Here is a 15,737-nt window from a genome sequence, read left to right on the forward strand (position 1 = left end):
GCTTTAGTAGTTTTCTGGTAGCATCTTTAGGATTCTGTATGTATAGTATCATGTCATCTGCAAACAGTGACAGCTTTACTTCTTCTTTTCCGATTTGGATTCCTTTTATTTCTTTTTCTTCTCTGACTGCTATGGCGAAAACTTCCAAAACTATGTTGAATAATAGTGGTGAGAGTGGGAAACTTTGTCTTGTTCCTGATCTTAGTGGAAATGGTTTCAGTTTTTCACCATTGAGAACGATGTTGGCTGCAGGTTTATCATATATGGCCTTTATTATATTGAGGTAAGTTCCCCTATGCCTACTTTCTGGAGCATTTTTATCATAAATGGGTGTTGAATTTTGTCAAAAGCTTTCTCTGCATCTATTGAGATGATTATATAGTTTTTCTCCTTCAATTTGTTAATATGGTTTATCACACTGATTGATTTGCATATATTGAAGAATCTTTGCATTCCTGGGATAAACCCCACTTGATCATAGTGTATGATTCTTTTAATGTGCTGTTGGATTCTGTTTGCTAGTATTTTGTTGAGGATTTTTGCATCTGTGTTCATCAGTGATATTGGCCTATAGTTTTCTTTCTTTGTGACGTCTTTGTCTGGTTTTGGTATCAGGGTGATGGTGTCCTCATAGAATGAGTTTGGGAGTGTTCCTCTCTCTGCTATATTTTGGAAGAGTTTGAGAAGGATAGGTGTTAGCTCTTCTCTAAATGTTTGACAGAATTCACCTGTGAAGCCATCTGGAACTGGGCTTTTGTTTGTTGGAAGATTTTTAATCACGGTTTCAATTTCTGTGCCTGTGATTGATCTGTTCATATTTTCTATTTCTTCCTGGTTCGGTCTTGGAACATTGTGCGTTTCTAAGAATTTGTCCATTTCTTCCAGGTTGTCCATTTTATTGGCATATATTGCTTGTAGTAATCTCTCATGATCCTTTGTATTTCTGCAGTGTCAGTTGTTACTTCTCCTTTTTCATTTCTAATTCTATTGATTTGAGTCTTCTCCCTTTTTTTCTTGATAAGTCTGGCTAATGGTTTATCAGTTTTGTCTATCTTCTCAAAGAACAAGCTTTTAGTTTTATTGATCTTTGCTATCGTTTCCCTCATTTCTTTTTCATTTATTTCTGTTCCTATCTTTATGATTTCTTTCCTTCTGCTACCTTTGGGGATTTTTTGTTCTTCTTTCTATAATTGCTTTAGGTGTAAGGTTAGCTTGTTTATTTGAGATGTTTCCTGTTTCTTAAGGTAGGATTGTATTGCTATAAACTTCCCTCTTAGAAGTGCTTTTGGTGCATCCCATAGGTTTTGGGTCATTGTGTCTCCATTGTCATTTGTTTCTAGGTATTTTTTTATTTCCTCTTCGATTTCTTCAGTGACCTCTTGGTTATTAAGTAGTGTATTGTTTAGCCACCATGTGTTTGTAGTTTATACAGATTTTTTCCTGTAATTGATATCTAGTCTCATAGCGTTGTGGTCAGAAAAGATAGTTGATACATTTCAATTTTCTTAAATTTACGAAGGCTTGATTTGTGACCCAAGTTATGATCTATCCTGGAGAATGTTCCATGAGCACTTGAGAAGAGTGTGTATTCTGTTGTTTTTGGATGGAATGTCCTTTAAATATCAATTAAGTCCATCTTGTTTAATGTATCATTTAAACTTGTATTTCCTTATTTATTTTCAATTTGGATGATCTGTCCATTGGTGAAAGTGGGGTGTTAAAGTCCCTTACTATGATTGTGTTACTGTCGATTTCCCCTTTTATGGCTGTTAGCATTCGCCTTATGTATTGAGGTGCTCCTATGTTGGGTGCATAAATATTTACAATTGTTATATCTTCTTCTTGGATTGATCCCTTGATCATTATGTAGTGTCCTTCTTTGTCTCTTGTAATAGTCTTTATTTTAAAGTCTATTTTGTCTGATATGAGAATTGCTACTCCAGCTTTCTTTTGATTTCCATTTGCATGGAATATCTTTTTCCATCCCCTCACTTTCAGTCTGTATGTGTCCCTAGGTCAGAAGTGGGTCTCTTGTAGACAGCATATATACAGATCTTGTTTTAGTATCTATTCAGCCAGTCTATGTCTTTTGGTTGGAGCATTTAATCCATTCATGTTTAAGGTAATTATCGATATGTATATTCCTATTACCATTTTCTTAATTGTTTCGGGTTTGTTATTGTAGGTCTTTTCCTTCTTTTGTGTTTCCTGCCTAGAGAAGTTCCTTTAGCATTTGCTGTAAAGCTGGTTTGGTGGTACTGAATTGTCTTAGCTTTTGCTTGTCTGTAAACCTTTTATTTCTCCATCAAATCAGAATGAGATCCTTGCTGGGTAGAGTAATCTTCGTTGTAGGTTTTTCTCCTTCATCACTTTAAATATGTCCTGCCAGTCCCTTCTGGTTTGCAGAGTTTCTGCTGAAAGATCAGCTATTAACCTTTTGGGGATTCCCTTGTGTGTTACTTGCTGTTTTTCCCTTGCTGCTTTTAATATTTTTTCTTTGTATTTAATTTTTGATAGTTTGATTAATATGTGTCTTGGTGTCTTTCTCCTTGGATTTGTCCTGTATGGGTCTGTCTGCACTTCCTGGACCTGATTGACTATTTCCTTTCCTATATTAGGGAAGTTTTCAACTATAATCTCTTCAAATATTTTCTCAGACCCTTTCTTTTTCTCTTCTTCTTCTGGGACCCCTATAATTCGAATGTTGGTGCGTTTAATGTTGTCCCAGAGGTCTCTGAGACTGTCCTCAATTCTTTTCATTCTTTTTTCTTTATTCTGCTCTCTGGTAGTTATTTCCACTATTTTATATTCCAGGTCACTTATCTGTTCTTCTGCCTCAGTTATTCTTCTATTGATCCCGTCTAGAGAATTTTTAATTTCATTTAGTGTGTTGTTCATCACCGTTCATTTGCTCTTTAGTTCTTCTAGGTCCTTGTTAAACGTTTCTTGTATTTTCTCCATTGTTTTTCCAAGATTTTGGATCATCTTTACTATCATTATTCTGAATTCTTTTTCAGGTAGACTGCCTATTTCCTCTTCATTTGTTAGGTCTGGTGGGTTTTTGCCTTACTCCTTCATCTGCTGTGTGTTTCTCTGTCTTCTCACTTTGCTTAACTTACTGTGTTTGGGGTCTCCTTTTTGCAGGCTGCAGGTTCGTAGTTCCCTTTGTTTTTGCTGTCTGCCCACAGTGGCTAAGGGTGGTTCAGTGGGTTGTGTAGACTTCCTGGTGGAGGGGACTAGGTCCTGTGTTCTGGTGGATGAGGCCAGATCTTGTCTTTCTGATGGGCAGGTCCACGTCTGGTGGTGTGTTTAGGGGTGTCTGTGGCCTTATTATGATTTTAGGCTGCCTCTCTGCTAATGGATGGGGTTGTGTTCCTGTCTTGCTAGTTGTTTGGCATAGGGTGCCGACCACTGTAGCTTGCTGGTCATTGAGTGGAGCTGGGTCTTGGCGTTGAGATGGAGATCTCTGGGAGATTTTTGCCATTTGATATTACGTGGAGCTGGGAGGTGTCTTGCGGACCAGTGTCCTGAAGTTGGCTCTCCTACCTCAGAGGCACAGCTCTGACGCCTGGCTTTTGGGAGGTCTGAGGTTTTCTTCCAGCATTCAGTAGGAGTTGTTCCACGTGTAGATGTATTTCTGATGTATTTGTGGGGAGAAAGATGATCTCCACATCTTACTCTTCTGCTGTCTTGAAGCCGTATCCAAGTGTTATGTTTTAATTCTACCATCTGTCTCCCCAAAGGACAGGCCTTGTACCTGTGCCCTTGAGGCCACTCTCACTTCTCATCACCAGTCCTCAGGACAGGGCCCTCTCACCAGGAATACTCTGAAATACAGAAAGGCTCTTATCTCACAGAAATATTACTAGGGATTATTAGGAAAATAGAAGTTCAGAGATTAATGCCAAAGGTTGAAATAAAAGTAAAGATAATAATATTAATAGCTATCATTTATTGAACTTCTACTCTGTACTAAGCAATATACCAGGGTTCCTATAATTCTTATAATAACTCTTATGGGCAGGTATTAATTTTAGCCTCATTAGTTGAAAAAAAAATTGGAACTCAGAAGTTAAATAACCAGCCTGAGATCACAAAGCTAGGTAGTGACACCCCTGGATCTGAGTCTAGATCTCTACAACTCCAAAGCTCTTGCTGGTCCCATCAAATCCTCTGGCCCTGCATTGTCCAGTATGCTAGCTACTAGCTATATGATGCTACTTAATTTAATTAAAATCAAAGTAAACAGTGGAGAAAAGACAGCCTCTTCAATAAGTGGTGCTGGGAAAACTGGACAGCATGTAAAAGAATGAAATTCGAACACTCCTTAACACCATATACAAAAATAAACTCAAAATGGATTAAAGGGGCTTCCCTGGTGGCGCAGTGGTTGAGAGTCTGCCTGCCGATGCAGGGGATACGGGTCCGTGCCCCAGTCCAGGAAGATCTCACATGCTGTGGAGCGGTTGGGCCCGTGAGCCATGGCCACTGAGCCTGCGCGTCCGGGGCCTGTGTTCCGCAACGGGAGAGGCCACAACAGTGAGAGGCCCGCGTACCGCAAAAAAAAAAAAAAAAAAGATTAAAGACCTAAATGTAAGGCCAGACACTGTAAAACTCTTAGAGGAAAACATAGGCAGAACACCGCATGACATAAATCACAGCAAGATCCTTTTTCACCCCCCTCCTAGAGAAATAGAAATAAAAACAAATGGGACCTAATGAACCTGAAAATCTTTTACACAGTGAAAGAAACCATAAACAATACAAAAAGACAACCCTCATAATGGGAGAAAATATTTGCAAACAAAGCAACTGACAAAGGATTAATCTCCAAAATATACAAGCAGCTCATGTAGCTCAATATCAAAAAAACAAAAAACCCAAACCAAAGATGGGCAGAAGACCTAAACAGACATTTATCCAAACAAGATATACAGATTGCCAACAAACACATGAAAGGATGCTCAACATCACTAATCATTAGAGAAATGCAAATCAAAAACCCAGCAAGGTATCACCTCACACTGGTCAGAATGGCCATTATCAAAACCTTTATAAGCAGTAAATGCTGAAGAGGGTGTAGAGAAAAGGGAACCCTCCTGCACTGTTGGTGGGAATGTCAATTGATACAGCCACTATGGAGAACAGTATGGAGGTTCCTTAAAAAACTAAAAATAGAACTACCATATGACCCAGCAGTCCCACTGCTGGGCATATACCCTGCAAAAACCATAATTCAAAAAGAGTCATGTACTACAATGTTCATTGCAGCTCCATTTACAATAGCCAGGACATGGAAGCAACCTAAGTGTCCATCAACAGATGAATGGATAAAGAAGATGTGGCACATATATACAATGGAATATTACTCAGCCATAAAAAGGAACGAAACTGAGTTATTTGTAGTGAGGTGGATGGACCTAGAGACTGTCACATAGAGTGAAGTAAGTCAGAAAGAGAAAAACAAATACCATATGTTAACACATACATATGGAATCTAAAAAAAAAAAAAAAGAAAGAAATGGTCAGAAGAACCTAGGGGCAAGACGGGAATAAAGATGCAGACCTACTAAAGAATGGACTTGAGGATACGGGGAGAGGGAAGGGTAAGCTGGGACAAAGTGAGAGAGTGGCATGGACATATATACACTACCAAACATAAAATAGATCGCTAGTGGGAAGCAGCTGCATAGCACACGGAGATCAGTTCGGTGCTTTGTGACCACCTATAGGGGTGGGATACGGAGGCGGGGAAGGAGGGAGACGCAAGAGGGAAGAGATATGTGGACATATGTATATGTATAACTGATTCAGTTTGTTATAAAGCAGAAACTGACACACCATTGTAAAGCAATTATACTCTAATAAAGATGTTTAAAAAAAATCAAAGTAAACATTTAGTTCCCCATTTGCACTTGCCACATTTCAAGTGCTCAAGATCACATGTGGCTCGTGGCTACTGTCTTGGACAGTGCAGGCAGAGTCATTTCTAGTATCAGAGAATGCTCTGTTTGACAGCACTGTTGTAGATATTCTCTGGTCTTCCACTAGGATATAGGGGAAACCTGGTTCCTAGCAAATTGTGACCGCATGACATGAGGAGAGGACAGCTTCTTAAAAGCTAAGCCTTTTGCTTTGTGAGCTCACCCTTCAGTTTTTCTAAGCAGGATCTGGCTGGATTAAACAGTTGCACAGTTTAGGCTCCAAAACAAACTCATACACACTCCAACTATGCGATGATCGTTCTTCTAAGACACCTGAAAGACATTTGGTGGTAATACATTTTCAGAAAATTAGTCAACCAGTCACCTTTCCTGCAGTATTCTCTAGAAAATATTCTCCAAAGTATTGAGACTAACTAGAAAAAAAAAAGAATTTAAATTAAAAAAAACTGGCGATAAATATGAAATTAGTTAAAGTTAGAGACCTAAGAACAATGACACCAGCTGGTAAAGGGCTTTTGCTGATAAATATTCTTGGGGAAAAGTCAACTATAAAGGACACAAAAGAATGCAAAAATAAATTTTAAAGAGGGTTATTAAATTTACAGAGTAAATCAATACAGAATCGGAGGAGAAAAAGAGAAAAACAAAACAAAAAGATAAAAATCTGTCTTCCAAAGACTGAGACAAGATTATTCCTTTTAATTTTATTATGAAGAGTGTTACATATTATGAACGTTTATAAAATGTTTAAGGACACTCTAGTAAAATCATAGTCAAACAATGGTGCAAAGAACACATTTAAAAAGAAACCATAAGAGAGACAACTACAGTATTTGGTGTTTTCACTATTTAAAATTTTAGCCATCCTAATAGCTGTGCAGTGATATCTCGCTGTGGTTGTAATTTGCATTTCCCTGATGGTTAACAATGTTGAACATTTTTTTTAAGTTTATTAGTTATCAGTACTGTAGTCCTCTATCTTTACTTCTCTATCATTGACAACTTTAACTTCTTCCAGAAAATGTTTTTACACTTACCACCTTTACTTAGAAGTTTATATATAGTTTTGGTATTTGTTACAGGGGGACTAGTAAGGGAAACTTTATTAAAGAGGAACTGGGAAGATACCAATTTAGATTAGAAATAAAAGGAGTAGGGAATTCCCTGGCAGCCCAGTGGTTAGATTCTGTGCTTTCACTGCTGGGGCTCGGGTTCAATCCCTGGTTGGGGAACTAAGATCCCACAAGCTGCATGGCATGGCCCCCCCCCCAAAAAAAAAAGAAAAGGAAAAGAAGAGTAGTAGTAATTTTCAGTAAATGTGCACATTTTCACAAAATTTCTAGAAAATGATTTATTAAGGAAGAGGAATATGCTGAAATTCAGCAGATTTTGTATTTTTGTGTCCAAGGAAAAAAAATAAGATCCCAAAACACAAAGTATGATGTGGCAGAGCTGACACCAGCTGAACACCTGTAAGCTCATACCAGTGACAACACAGAAAATGGTTTCTAATTATTAGCTGAGCAAGATCTGGTTTATTAATATTTACTTCAGGAAGATCACATGATGTGTTCATGGGAGAAATTATGACAAAGAAAAATTGTAACTTCTTCCCCTTCCCCATTTTATTGAGATATAACTGACATATCACATTGTATAAGTTTAAGGTGTACAACGATGGTTTGATATATGTACATATGGTGAAATGATTACCACCATAAGTCAACATCCATTACCTCAGTTAGAAATCTTTGTTTTCTTGTGATGAGAACTTTTAAGATCTACTCTCTTAGCAGCTTTCAAATATACAATATAGTATTGCTAACTACAGTTATCATGCTGTACATTACATCCCCAGAACTTACTTATATCTGGAAGTTTGTATCTTTTGACCACCTTCAACTAATTACCCCAGCCCCTACCCCCTGCTTCTGGCAACCACCAATCTGTTCTCTGAGTTTGTTTGTTTATTAGAGTCTACATATGCAATCATACAGCATGTCTTTTTCTGACTTTTTTTCCTTAACATAATGACCTCAAGGTCCACCTATGTTGTCACAAATGGCAGGACTTCCTCTTTCTTGTGGCTGAATAATATTCCATACTATATATACATCACATCTTCTCATCTATTCATCTGTTGATAGACACTTAGGTTATTTCCATACCTTGGCTATTGTAAATAAAGCTGCAGTGAACAGGGGGTGCAGATATTCCTTCAGGATAGTAATGTCATTTCCTTCGAATATATATCCAGAAGTGGAATTGCTGGATCGTATCGTTCTATTTTTAATTTTTTGAGGAAACTCCAAACTGTTTTCCAGAGTGGCTGTACCAGTTTACAGTCCCACCAACAGTATACAAGGTTTTCTTTTCTCCACATCCTCACATGCCCTTGGTTAGCTCTTGTCTTCTTTGACAATAGCCATTCTAACAGGTGTAAGGTGATATCTATCTCACTGTGGTTTTGATCTCCATCTTCCTGATGATTAGTGATGTTGAGCAATTTTTCATGTATCTGTTAGCCATTAGAATTTCTTCTTTAGAAAAATGTTTCAGTTCCTTTGCCCACTTTAAAAATTGGATGTTTTTTTGCTATTGAGTTGTATGAGTTCCTTATATATTTTGGATATTAACCCCTTATTATACATATGATTTGTAAATATTTATTTCCAACTCATAGGTTGCCTTTCATTTTCTTGTTTTCTGCTCAGAAGCTTTTTGGTTTGATGTAGTCCCACTTGTTTAGTTTTGTTTTTGTTGACTGTGCTTTTGGTGTCATATCACTGACAAGACCAATGTCAAGGAACTTTTTCCCTATGTGTTCTTCTAGGAGTTCATGGTTTCAGGTCTCAAATCTAGGTTTTCAATCCATGTTGAGTTAATTTTGACTGGTGTGATATAGGGATCTAGTTTCATTCTTTTGCATGTGATTATCCAAATTTTCCCAGCCCCACTTATTTAAGAGACTATATTTTCTCTATTGAGTATTCTTGGCTCCCCTGTCAAATATTAGTTGACTGTATATGCATGGGTTTATTTCTGGGCTCTCAATTCTATTCCATTGGTCTATGTGTCTTTTTAAATGCCAGTACCATACTGTTTTGATTACTACAGCATTGTATATGGTAATAATATAGCTTGAAATCAGGAAGTGTGATGCTTCCAGCTTTTTTCTTCTTTCCCAGGATTGCTTTGGCTATTGCTTTTGGCTATTTGGCTAACGATGCTGAACATCTTTTTAATGTGCTTATTTGCCATCTGTATAGCCTCTCCAGTGAAATGTCTGTTCATATCTCTTGCTCATTTTCTAATCGAATTTTTAAAAAAATGTTGAGTGTTTTCTTTAATACATTCTAGATACTAGTCTTCTTTCAGATATGTAACTTGCAAATATTTCCTACTAGTCTGTAGCTTGACTTTTCATCCTCTACTTGTAAGCTTTTGCAAAGCAGCAGTTTTCAATTTTGATGACGTACAATTTATCAATTTCTCCTTTTACTGATTGTGCTTTTGGTATGAAGTCTAAGAAAGAACTCTTTGTCTAGCCCTAGATCATAAAAATTTTCTATTTTTCCCCTTAGAGTTTCATTGTTTTATATTTTACATTTAAGTACATGATACATTTTGAGTTCATTTTTATATAAAGTATGAGGTTTTTTGGTTTTTTTTTTTTTTGCCTATGGCTGTCCAATTGCTCTCGTACCAATTGTTCAAAAGACTATCCTTCCTCCATTGAATTGCTTTTGCACTTTTGTCAAAAATCAGTTGAGCATATTTGTATGCCAATCTCTAGGTTCTTTTTTTCTGTTCCATTGATCTATGTGTCTGTGCCTCTACCAATACCATTCTGCCTTGATTACTGCATTAGTTTGCTAGGGCTGCCTAACGTAGTATGACAGACCAGATGGCTTAAAACAACTTTCTTTTCTCACAGTTCTGGAGGCTAGAAGTCCAAGATCAAGGTGTTGGCAGAACTGGTTTCTTCTGAGGGCCTCTTTCCTTGGCTTGTAGATGGCCATCTTCTCCCTAAATCTTCACTTGATCGTCCCTCTGTGTTTGTCTGCATCTTAATCTCTTCTTATAAGGATACCAATCATATTGGATTAGGGTCCACCCATACAACCTATCTCACCTTAATTTAGAAGTACTGTACTGGTGGCAAGATTACTATTTTACTAGATTGCTTATGAATGTTAGTGGCTATTATTTCTACTGCAAGCTGCAAAAATAAACACAAAATATCTCAAGTGATTAGAAAAATTTTATTCATCGTCCCAAACTGGATTATATATTACAAATTCTGATCAAAATAATAATATTAAAGGCATTTTCAGTAGTACCACAAACTATCTGTACCTGAAGATAAAGTCAAAGTAAACTGGTAAGCATACACTGAAATTTACTCATGTTTAAAATATCACTTTGTTTAGAAAATTCACAAACACGTTTTCTGGTTATGATGAGGGATACATAAATAGCTACATATGATTTTCATTTAACAAACACATGAACTACTCCCCATGCTCTGAATGAGTCATAAGTCTGCATACTCTTGTAATTTTCTTAATGGTACATGAGACAGTAGTTTATTGTTTTACAGAACAAAATACAGCACTTCTAATTCTCCTCATACTGCCTTTCAACTCCACTGTGAGAGCTGTGCATAAGAACACAGCAGCTTGGGTGGCTCATGGGTTCCGACATAATCTCTGCATTGGTTGGGTTGAAGGAAGGCAAGGAAGGCATTCTAAAATATAAGTTCTGAGAATATAGAAACAGATTTCTCATAGAAAAATGTATACTTGTCTACTTTAGAACAGGTACCGTACAAAAAGCATCACTATTGAATTGGTCTGTTTGACTTATGAACTATAATTAGGATTTCAGTCTGATGTGGAGCAGCTTAAAATAGTATCACATACCCTGTTGATTCTTGCCTAGTTGAGACAGAAACACAAATGTGGGGGAAGAAGGTAGAAAAGAGTATTTTCAATTCCCGTTTATTAATACTGACATAAGCATTCATCAGCACAGATAATTAAGTGAAACTAAGTATTCCAAATTCTTTCCCTCTCCAAATCATGGCTTATATCTGATTTTGGCTGGCAGAGATTTACTAACAAGAAGGTGAGGGTTCACCTCCATGAAAAGCTAGAATACTGAAACAGAAGTCCAGGGCAGACCAGGCACCAAATCTAGGGAGGTACGGAGAGTGACCTGCTTGGGACCCGGGAACTAGGTAGCATATGGGGATAGCATGAGGAGACCCTAGAGGACAACAGCTTCACCAATAAAATGAAAATATTTGTTCTATTTAGAGAAGGAGGCAACTTGGTCATGTCTCTGAATTCATCAACCATACAATTTGTCCTTTAATGCCTTGTTATAATGAAATGATTTTTTTTTCCCCTAAGCAAATTCAGTCATGCAACCTTCTGAGTAAGGTTTGTGTCCTACCAGTTTCTTTAATCCCATTTGAAGAATAATTAGAAAAAGGATTTGGAAACAAGAAATGGAACATTTCTTGAGTATTACCTAATTCTAGGCCTGATACTAAGCACTTTATATTTCATTTAATCCTAACTAAAACCCCTTAGAAGTATTCTTCATTTTGCCAATTCACTCATGTGGAAACTGAGGCTAAGAGGTCCCCACCATAAATCCCACACAATGAAGCTGGGATTCAAACTCAGGCCTAATTCAAAACTTTGTGCCCTTTTATGCTAACATGGCACTTTCCCTAAGTGACATGTTAGAGGTGACTTAGCCCGGGTCTTAGTGACAGAGCAGGAGGAAAGAGAAGTAGCTGCTGGGGCATTTCTTCAGAGAAATCCTTTTGAATGGTCAAGAAATAGAGTTTTTCCCGTGCTTTAAAGTTGTTACAAATGATGGCTATGTTTTAGAAGGTGGGAATGTGGCACTTTCTCTGACCGTGTTTTGAGGGGAAGTTTCCCCAGGGGATTTATAATACTAAGAATGAAGGAACTGTTCATTTTTCAGAAGGTGAAACTAGGGGGAGACTTAGAAACATCTGCAGCCTTAGGCTTGTGACATTGGGTAAGGGTTTATTGGAGTGTGGGAATTCATTCCAAGTGTGTTTCCCAGATGCAGCTCTGGTCCCCAGTCTACCCCTGCTTTCCTGTGTAACACCTTGCTGTCCTATGTGCCGTTTGAAGCTTTGTAGCCTGTAAGGCTAGAAACAATGGTTTAGGGTCACAAAAAAAAAGAGAGAAATGAGCATAATCTATTCTCAATTTCTTGGATCCTCCATAAGAGACTATCAGTAAAGAGGAAGAGGAGGGAATCTTCAGAAATGGGCACTTACTAGATTGGTGCTAATGGTTTCCTGGGGAAGTAGAGAGGTAAGCAGAAATGGGACACATCGTGAGCCTAAGGGAATCAGGTACTCCTGGATATTAAAAATATAATGACCAAAGGCTGATGCCTCCAAATATGAACTATTTCACCTTTTGGAGATAAGGCATGTTTTAGATAAAGGTATGAAGACAGTGCAAGCATTTTGGACAAAACACTCTTCCTTTGTCACCTCAGACTCTAAATTTGAGCAGAAAGATATTAAGTGGGTGATGGCAAAAACATCCTGAAAACTTCTCCGTCAAGCATGTCAAGCAGGGCTAAAGATGTTGTGCTGTGATCAGTGAAACAGGCATGTGCTGGGAGTCATGGCACCCTTAGAGCCTCAACTCTTTCTTGCTCAAATCACTCCTTTCTGTGCTTATTTATTTAGCTATACAATAAAAGGGTTAGAATGAGTGTTGCAGTGAGGGCCCCTCTGGCCCTTAAGACTCAAGAGCAAGATGATTTTCACTTGAGTGTTAACTTGTCTGGGGGGAATGGTGGCACACATTCTGCCACCTAGTGGTCATATTTCAGGGTTTGCCCCACTGCCCAGCTTCTCAGGGATGCTCAATTTGGAGAACTGAGGTTTTATTCCAGGATCCAGATGTCAGCAGCTGCAGCAGAGGAGAGGGGGACAAGTGCTCCCTGCTTAGAGAAGGACTGAGTGGTCACCTGGTTGTCAAGTGAGAGGTTGTCAGTCTTGACTCTCAGGACCTCTCTGGGGACATCCATGGGTGCTAAACAAGTTAATATAAGAGGTTTTCTCCTGGTAAGCCAGGCAAACTGTACCTGGAAGTGGACAGGTTAGGAGAATTATTATTGGAATACTCAGGTGAGGAAAGAAAAGTGATCTGATAAGGTGTTGATGGTAGATCCAAGGTCTCTGGACACTCAGCAGAGTGCAACAATTAAGAAGTATAGGATGAAGTGTAGCTGAATCTGTAACAGAGCAAGCCTGGCCTTCAGAGTTTGGGGAAGGGCTTTCATTCTCCCAAGTTAGGGTAGGACCCAATGTCTGAACTCTGTGAAACCAGAAGGCAGTCAAAAAAGGTATTCTAGCAGCCAGTGGTCTACAGAGGGATGTATATGGAACCTCTGTCCACGTGGCCAAGTTAGCTTAGATATTTGAATGCTTCAAGACCTTGAACTCCGGGGACAGATAAAAAGAAATAACCTAAACAGGGGGTGGGTAAGACGCCCCCTGGCAAACAGTGGGAGTCCCAATTTGAAATGGGCAGAAATGTGTAGTGTATGCACTTTTAGACGCTAAGTACGAGCAAATGGTCCTCAATAAACAGGGTGGATTTTGCCCGGGAACACTATTATTACCTGTTACATTTTTTCAACCATAAAAAAAAAATTAGGTTCAACTATTTAGAGTTTGGGTATGATTTCCATGGGCTGATTTTCTAGCAAAAAGAAAGCTGATTACAATGGCCTGTCATTTGGGGACAAGTTTACTGGTAATCTATAAAGGTTACCTGTAAACCTAAATTATGTTAGGTTTTTATAAGAAGACCCAGTGACTATGCACTGAAAGCTCATCCTAAGAGCGGAAGGTCATTGCTTACCATTTATCAAAAAAAAGTTTTTGCTGTTTTTAAAATTTGGAGTGGGGTGGTTGTAGCTTGTAGGTTTCCCCAACTTTGTTTTAGGAAAACTATCAGCCCATTCTCTCAGACCTTCTGGTTTCCATTTCTGACATTCCTATTATTCTCTAGTTTTCACGAAAATCTGCCAATCTGGTCCAGAAAGTAGTCCTAAGCAACCTACATAAAATGTAAGACTTAGCTTCCTATCCTGGGCAAAGAAAAAGATAGCAATGCTCTGTGCCTAATATCCCTTTACCTGTCACTTACAATGCATAATTAAAGTGACTCGTGAAGAGATAGGGAGACACAGCCATCCCAGTCCACTCAGGGACATATCTTGAGGGGAAAAAGGAAACTGGAGGGTTTCAGAGTGGGTGCTACTTTACAAAGTAGGGATGTCTGAGTTCTTGCCCCATTGATATTCAATAGATAGGACAACTAGGAACCAATACAAACTTTGCAAATACTATGATCTGGGGTGGGAAACAGCTGGCAGGTTTGCCACTTATCTGTATTTCGGAGTCCTGATGTAGTGCTGGAAGAGGAGAGTGAACAGGCAGGTTTACATACCATGGAAATTGGTTTATAGGCTATAAGTGAAAGATATGGAACTATGATTGATGAATGAATACACTGAGGAGTACCTTTAGAAAAAGTGGAGGTATTGCTATTAACACTTTAGGGTTAACATTAGAATTCGAGTACAAGGGTTATAAACTCAGAAAATATTAAATGACCATGAATTGCTCATAGTTTACCTATTGATTGAGAATGAAGTAAGGAAAATATGTTTTATGAAATCACCACCCTTTCAATATCATGTCTGGTAGCATGGTCTCACTTGAGTGATTTGTCAAACAAGTATTATCAGGTCAGTGAAAATATTCTCACAATGGCTGGAAATTTAAGCATCACACAAGCATAAGCTTTCTTTTCACTTCAGATATGAAAACAGAAGGTGTATGGAAATTTACGTACCTTTGACAAGGCTAGAAATAAGCTGTCATTCTCTTATATAATGCTCTGTGCTCTAAATCAATTCCACAGCAGGGTGCTTGTAACAGGAATCTGCTAGCATCTTTTCTTGATGTCACCTAAAGTCTGATCACTTGAATATTAACTCAGCCTCCACACCTTAAAAGTAGCCCTAACATACAAGCTTACACAGGTTATTGTTTTTACTAGTATATCCTTCCTTAGCTGCACCTGGTAAGCCCATCTTCCAAAATGTTAATTATTTAACATTTTGAAAGCACTTACAGAGCATTTCATATTCTATATAAGCTCTTCAAAGGGTGAGGGTGTTTCCCTCAAAGGAAAACTGGGGTGCTTACCAAAGGTAGGGGGAAAAGAGGCAGGCATCTGTCTCACTCATCTCTGCTTCTCCACTGTAACCTAGCATTGTACCTGGTACATGGAGACTTTAATAAATGTAAAATGAGAGAATTAAATCAGTTGGCTCAGGAGTTAGGACTCGCTCTGTATCTTCAAACTTGTCATTTTTCTTTGGCTCCTACTTATGTTTGACAACTAGACACGTATCTTTTTAAACAGTCATCTCCCTTTTGTGCAGGAGGGGAATTCCACCATTTCAACCTACTGTGTCAGTACAACTGGATAACCTCATCCCACTCAGAAATGGGCCAGACTCCATTGGGCTGCACATTGTGGGGAGAGCGTTTCCAGTCCCATGTCCTCACAGGAACCTTCCAGGTCTTACCATAGTTGGCTTCGATGTACTCGATGGTTTCACAGGGCACACGAACCTTCACGTCTACAAACTCGGTCCAGCACAGTGTAAACTTGGGAAACAGGTATCTGTGGCAAAACAGGCAAT

General features: G+C 38.4%; 1 protein-coding gene across 4 annotated transcripts in view; it reads right to left on the reverse strand.

Moving 5' to 3' along the window:
- Positions 1–15,737, reverse strand: part of FKTN (fukutin) — an 88,863-nt gene that overhangs the window by 5,728 nt on the left and 67,398 nt on the right. The window contains exons 10-11 of one of the 4 annotated variants that reach the window (XM_027105307.1): positions 15,621–15,718; positions 6,147–6,257 (exon numbers count right to left, since the gene is read on the reverse strand). In XM_027105307.1, the coding sequence (XP_026961108.1) occupies positions 6,160–6,257; positions 15,621–15,718 (196 nt within the window). In that variant the 3' untranslated portion in view covers positions 6,147–6,159. Of the gene's footprint in view, positions 1–6,146; positions 6,258–10,191; positions 15,719–15,737 lie in introns of those variants that run through there. The other 3 variants (XM_027105309.1, XM_027105306.1, XM_027105310.1) reach the window with 3 other exon arrangements.

Source organism: Aethalodelphis obliquidens, unplaced genomic scaffold (genome assembly GCF_003676395.1).
Source record: "Aethalodelphis obliquidens isolate GAN/ISIS:26980383/991018 unplaced genomic scaffold, ASM367639v1 scaffold7, whole genome shotgun sequence".
NCBI classification, from domain to species: domain Eukaryota; kingdom Metazoa; phylum Chordata; class Mammalia; order Artiodactyla; family Delphinidae; genus Aethalodelphis; species Aethalodelphis obliquidens.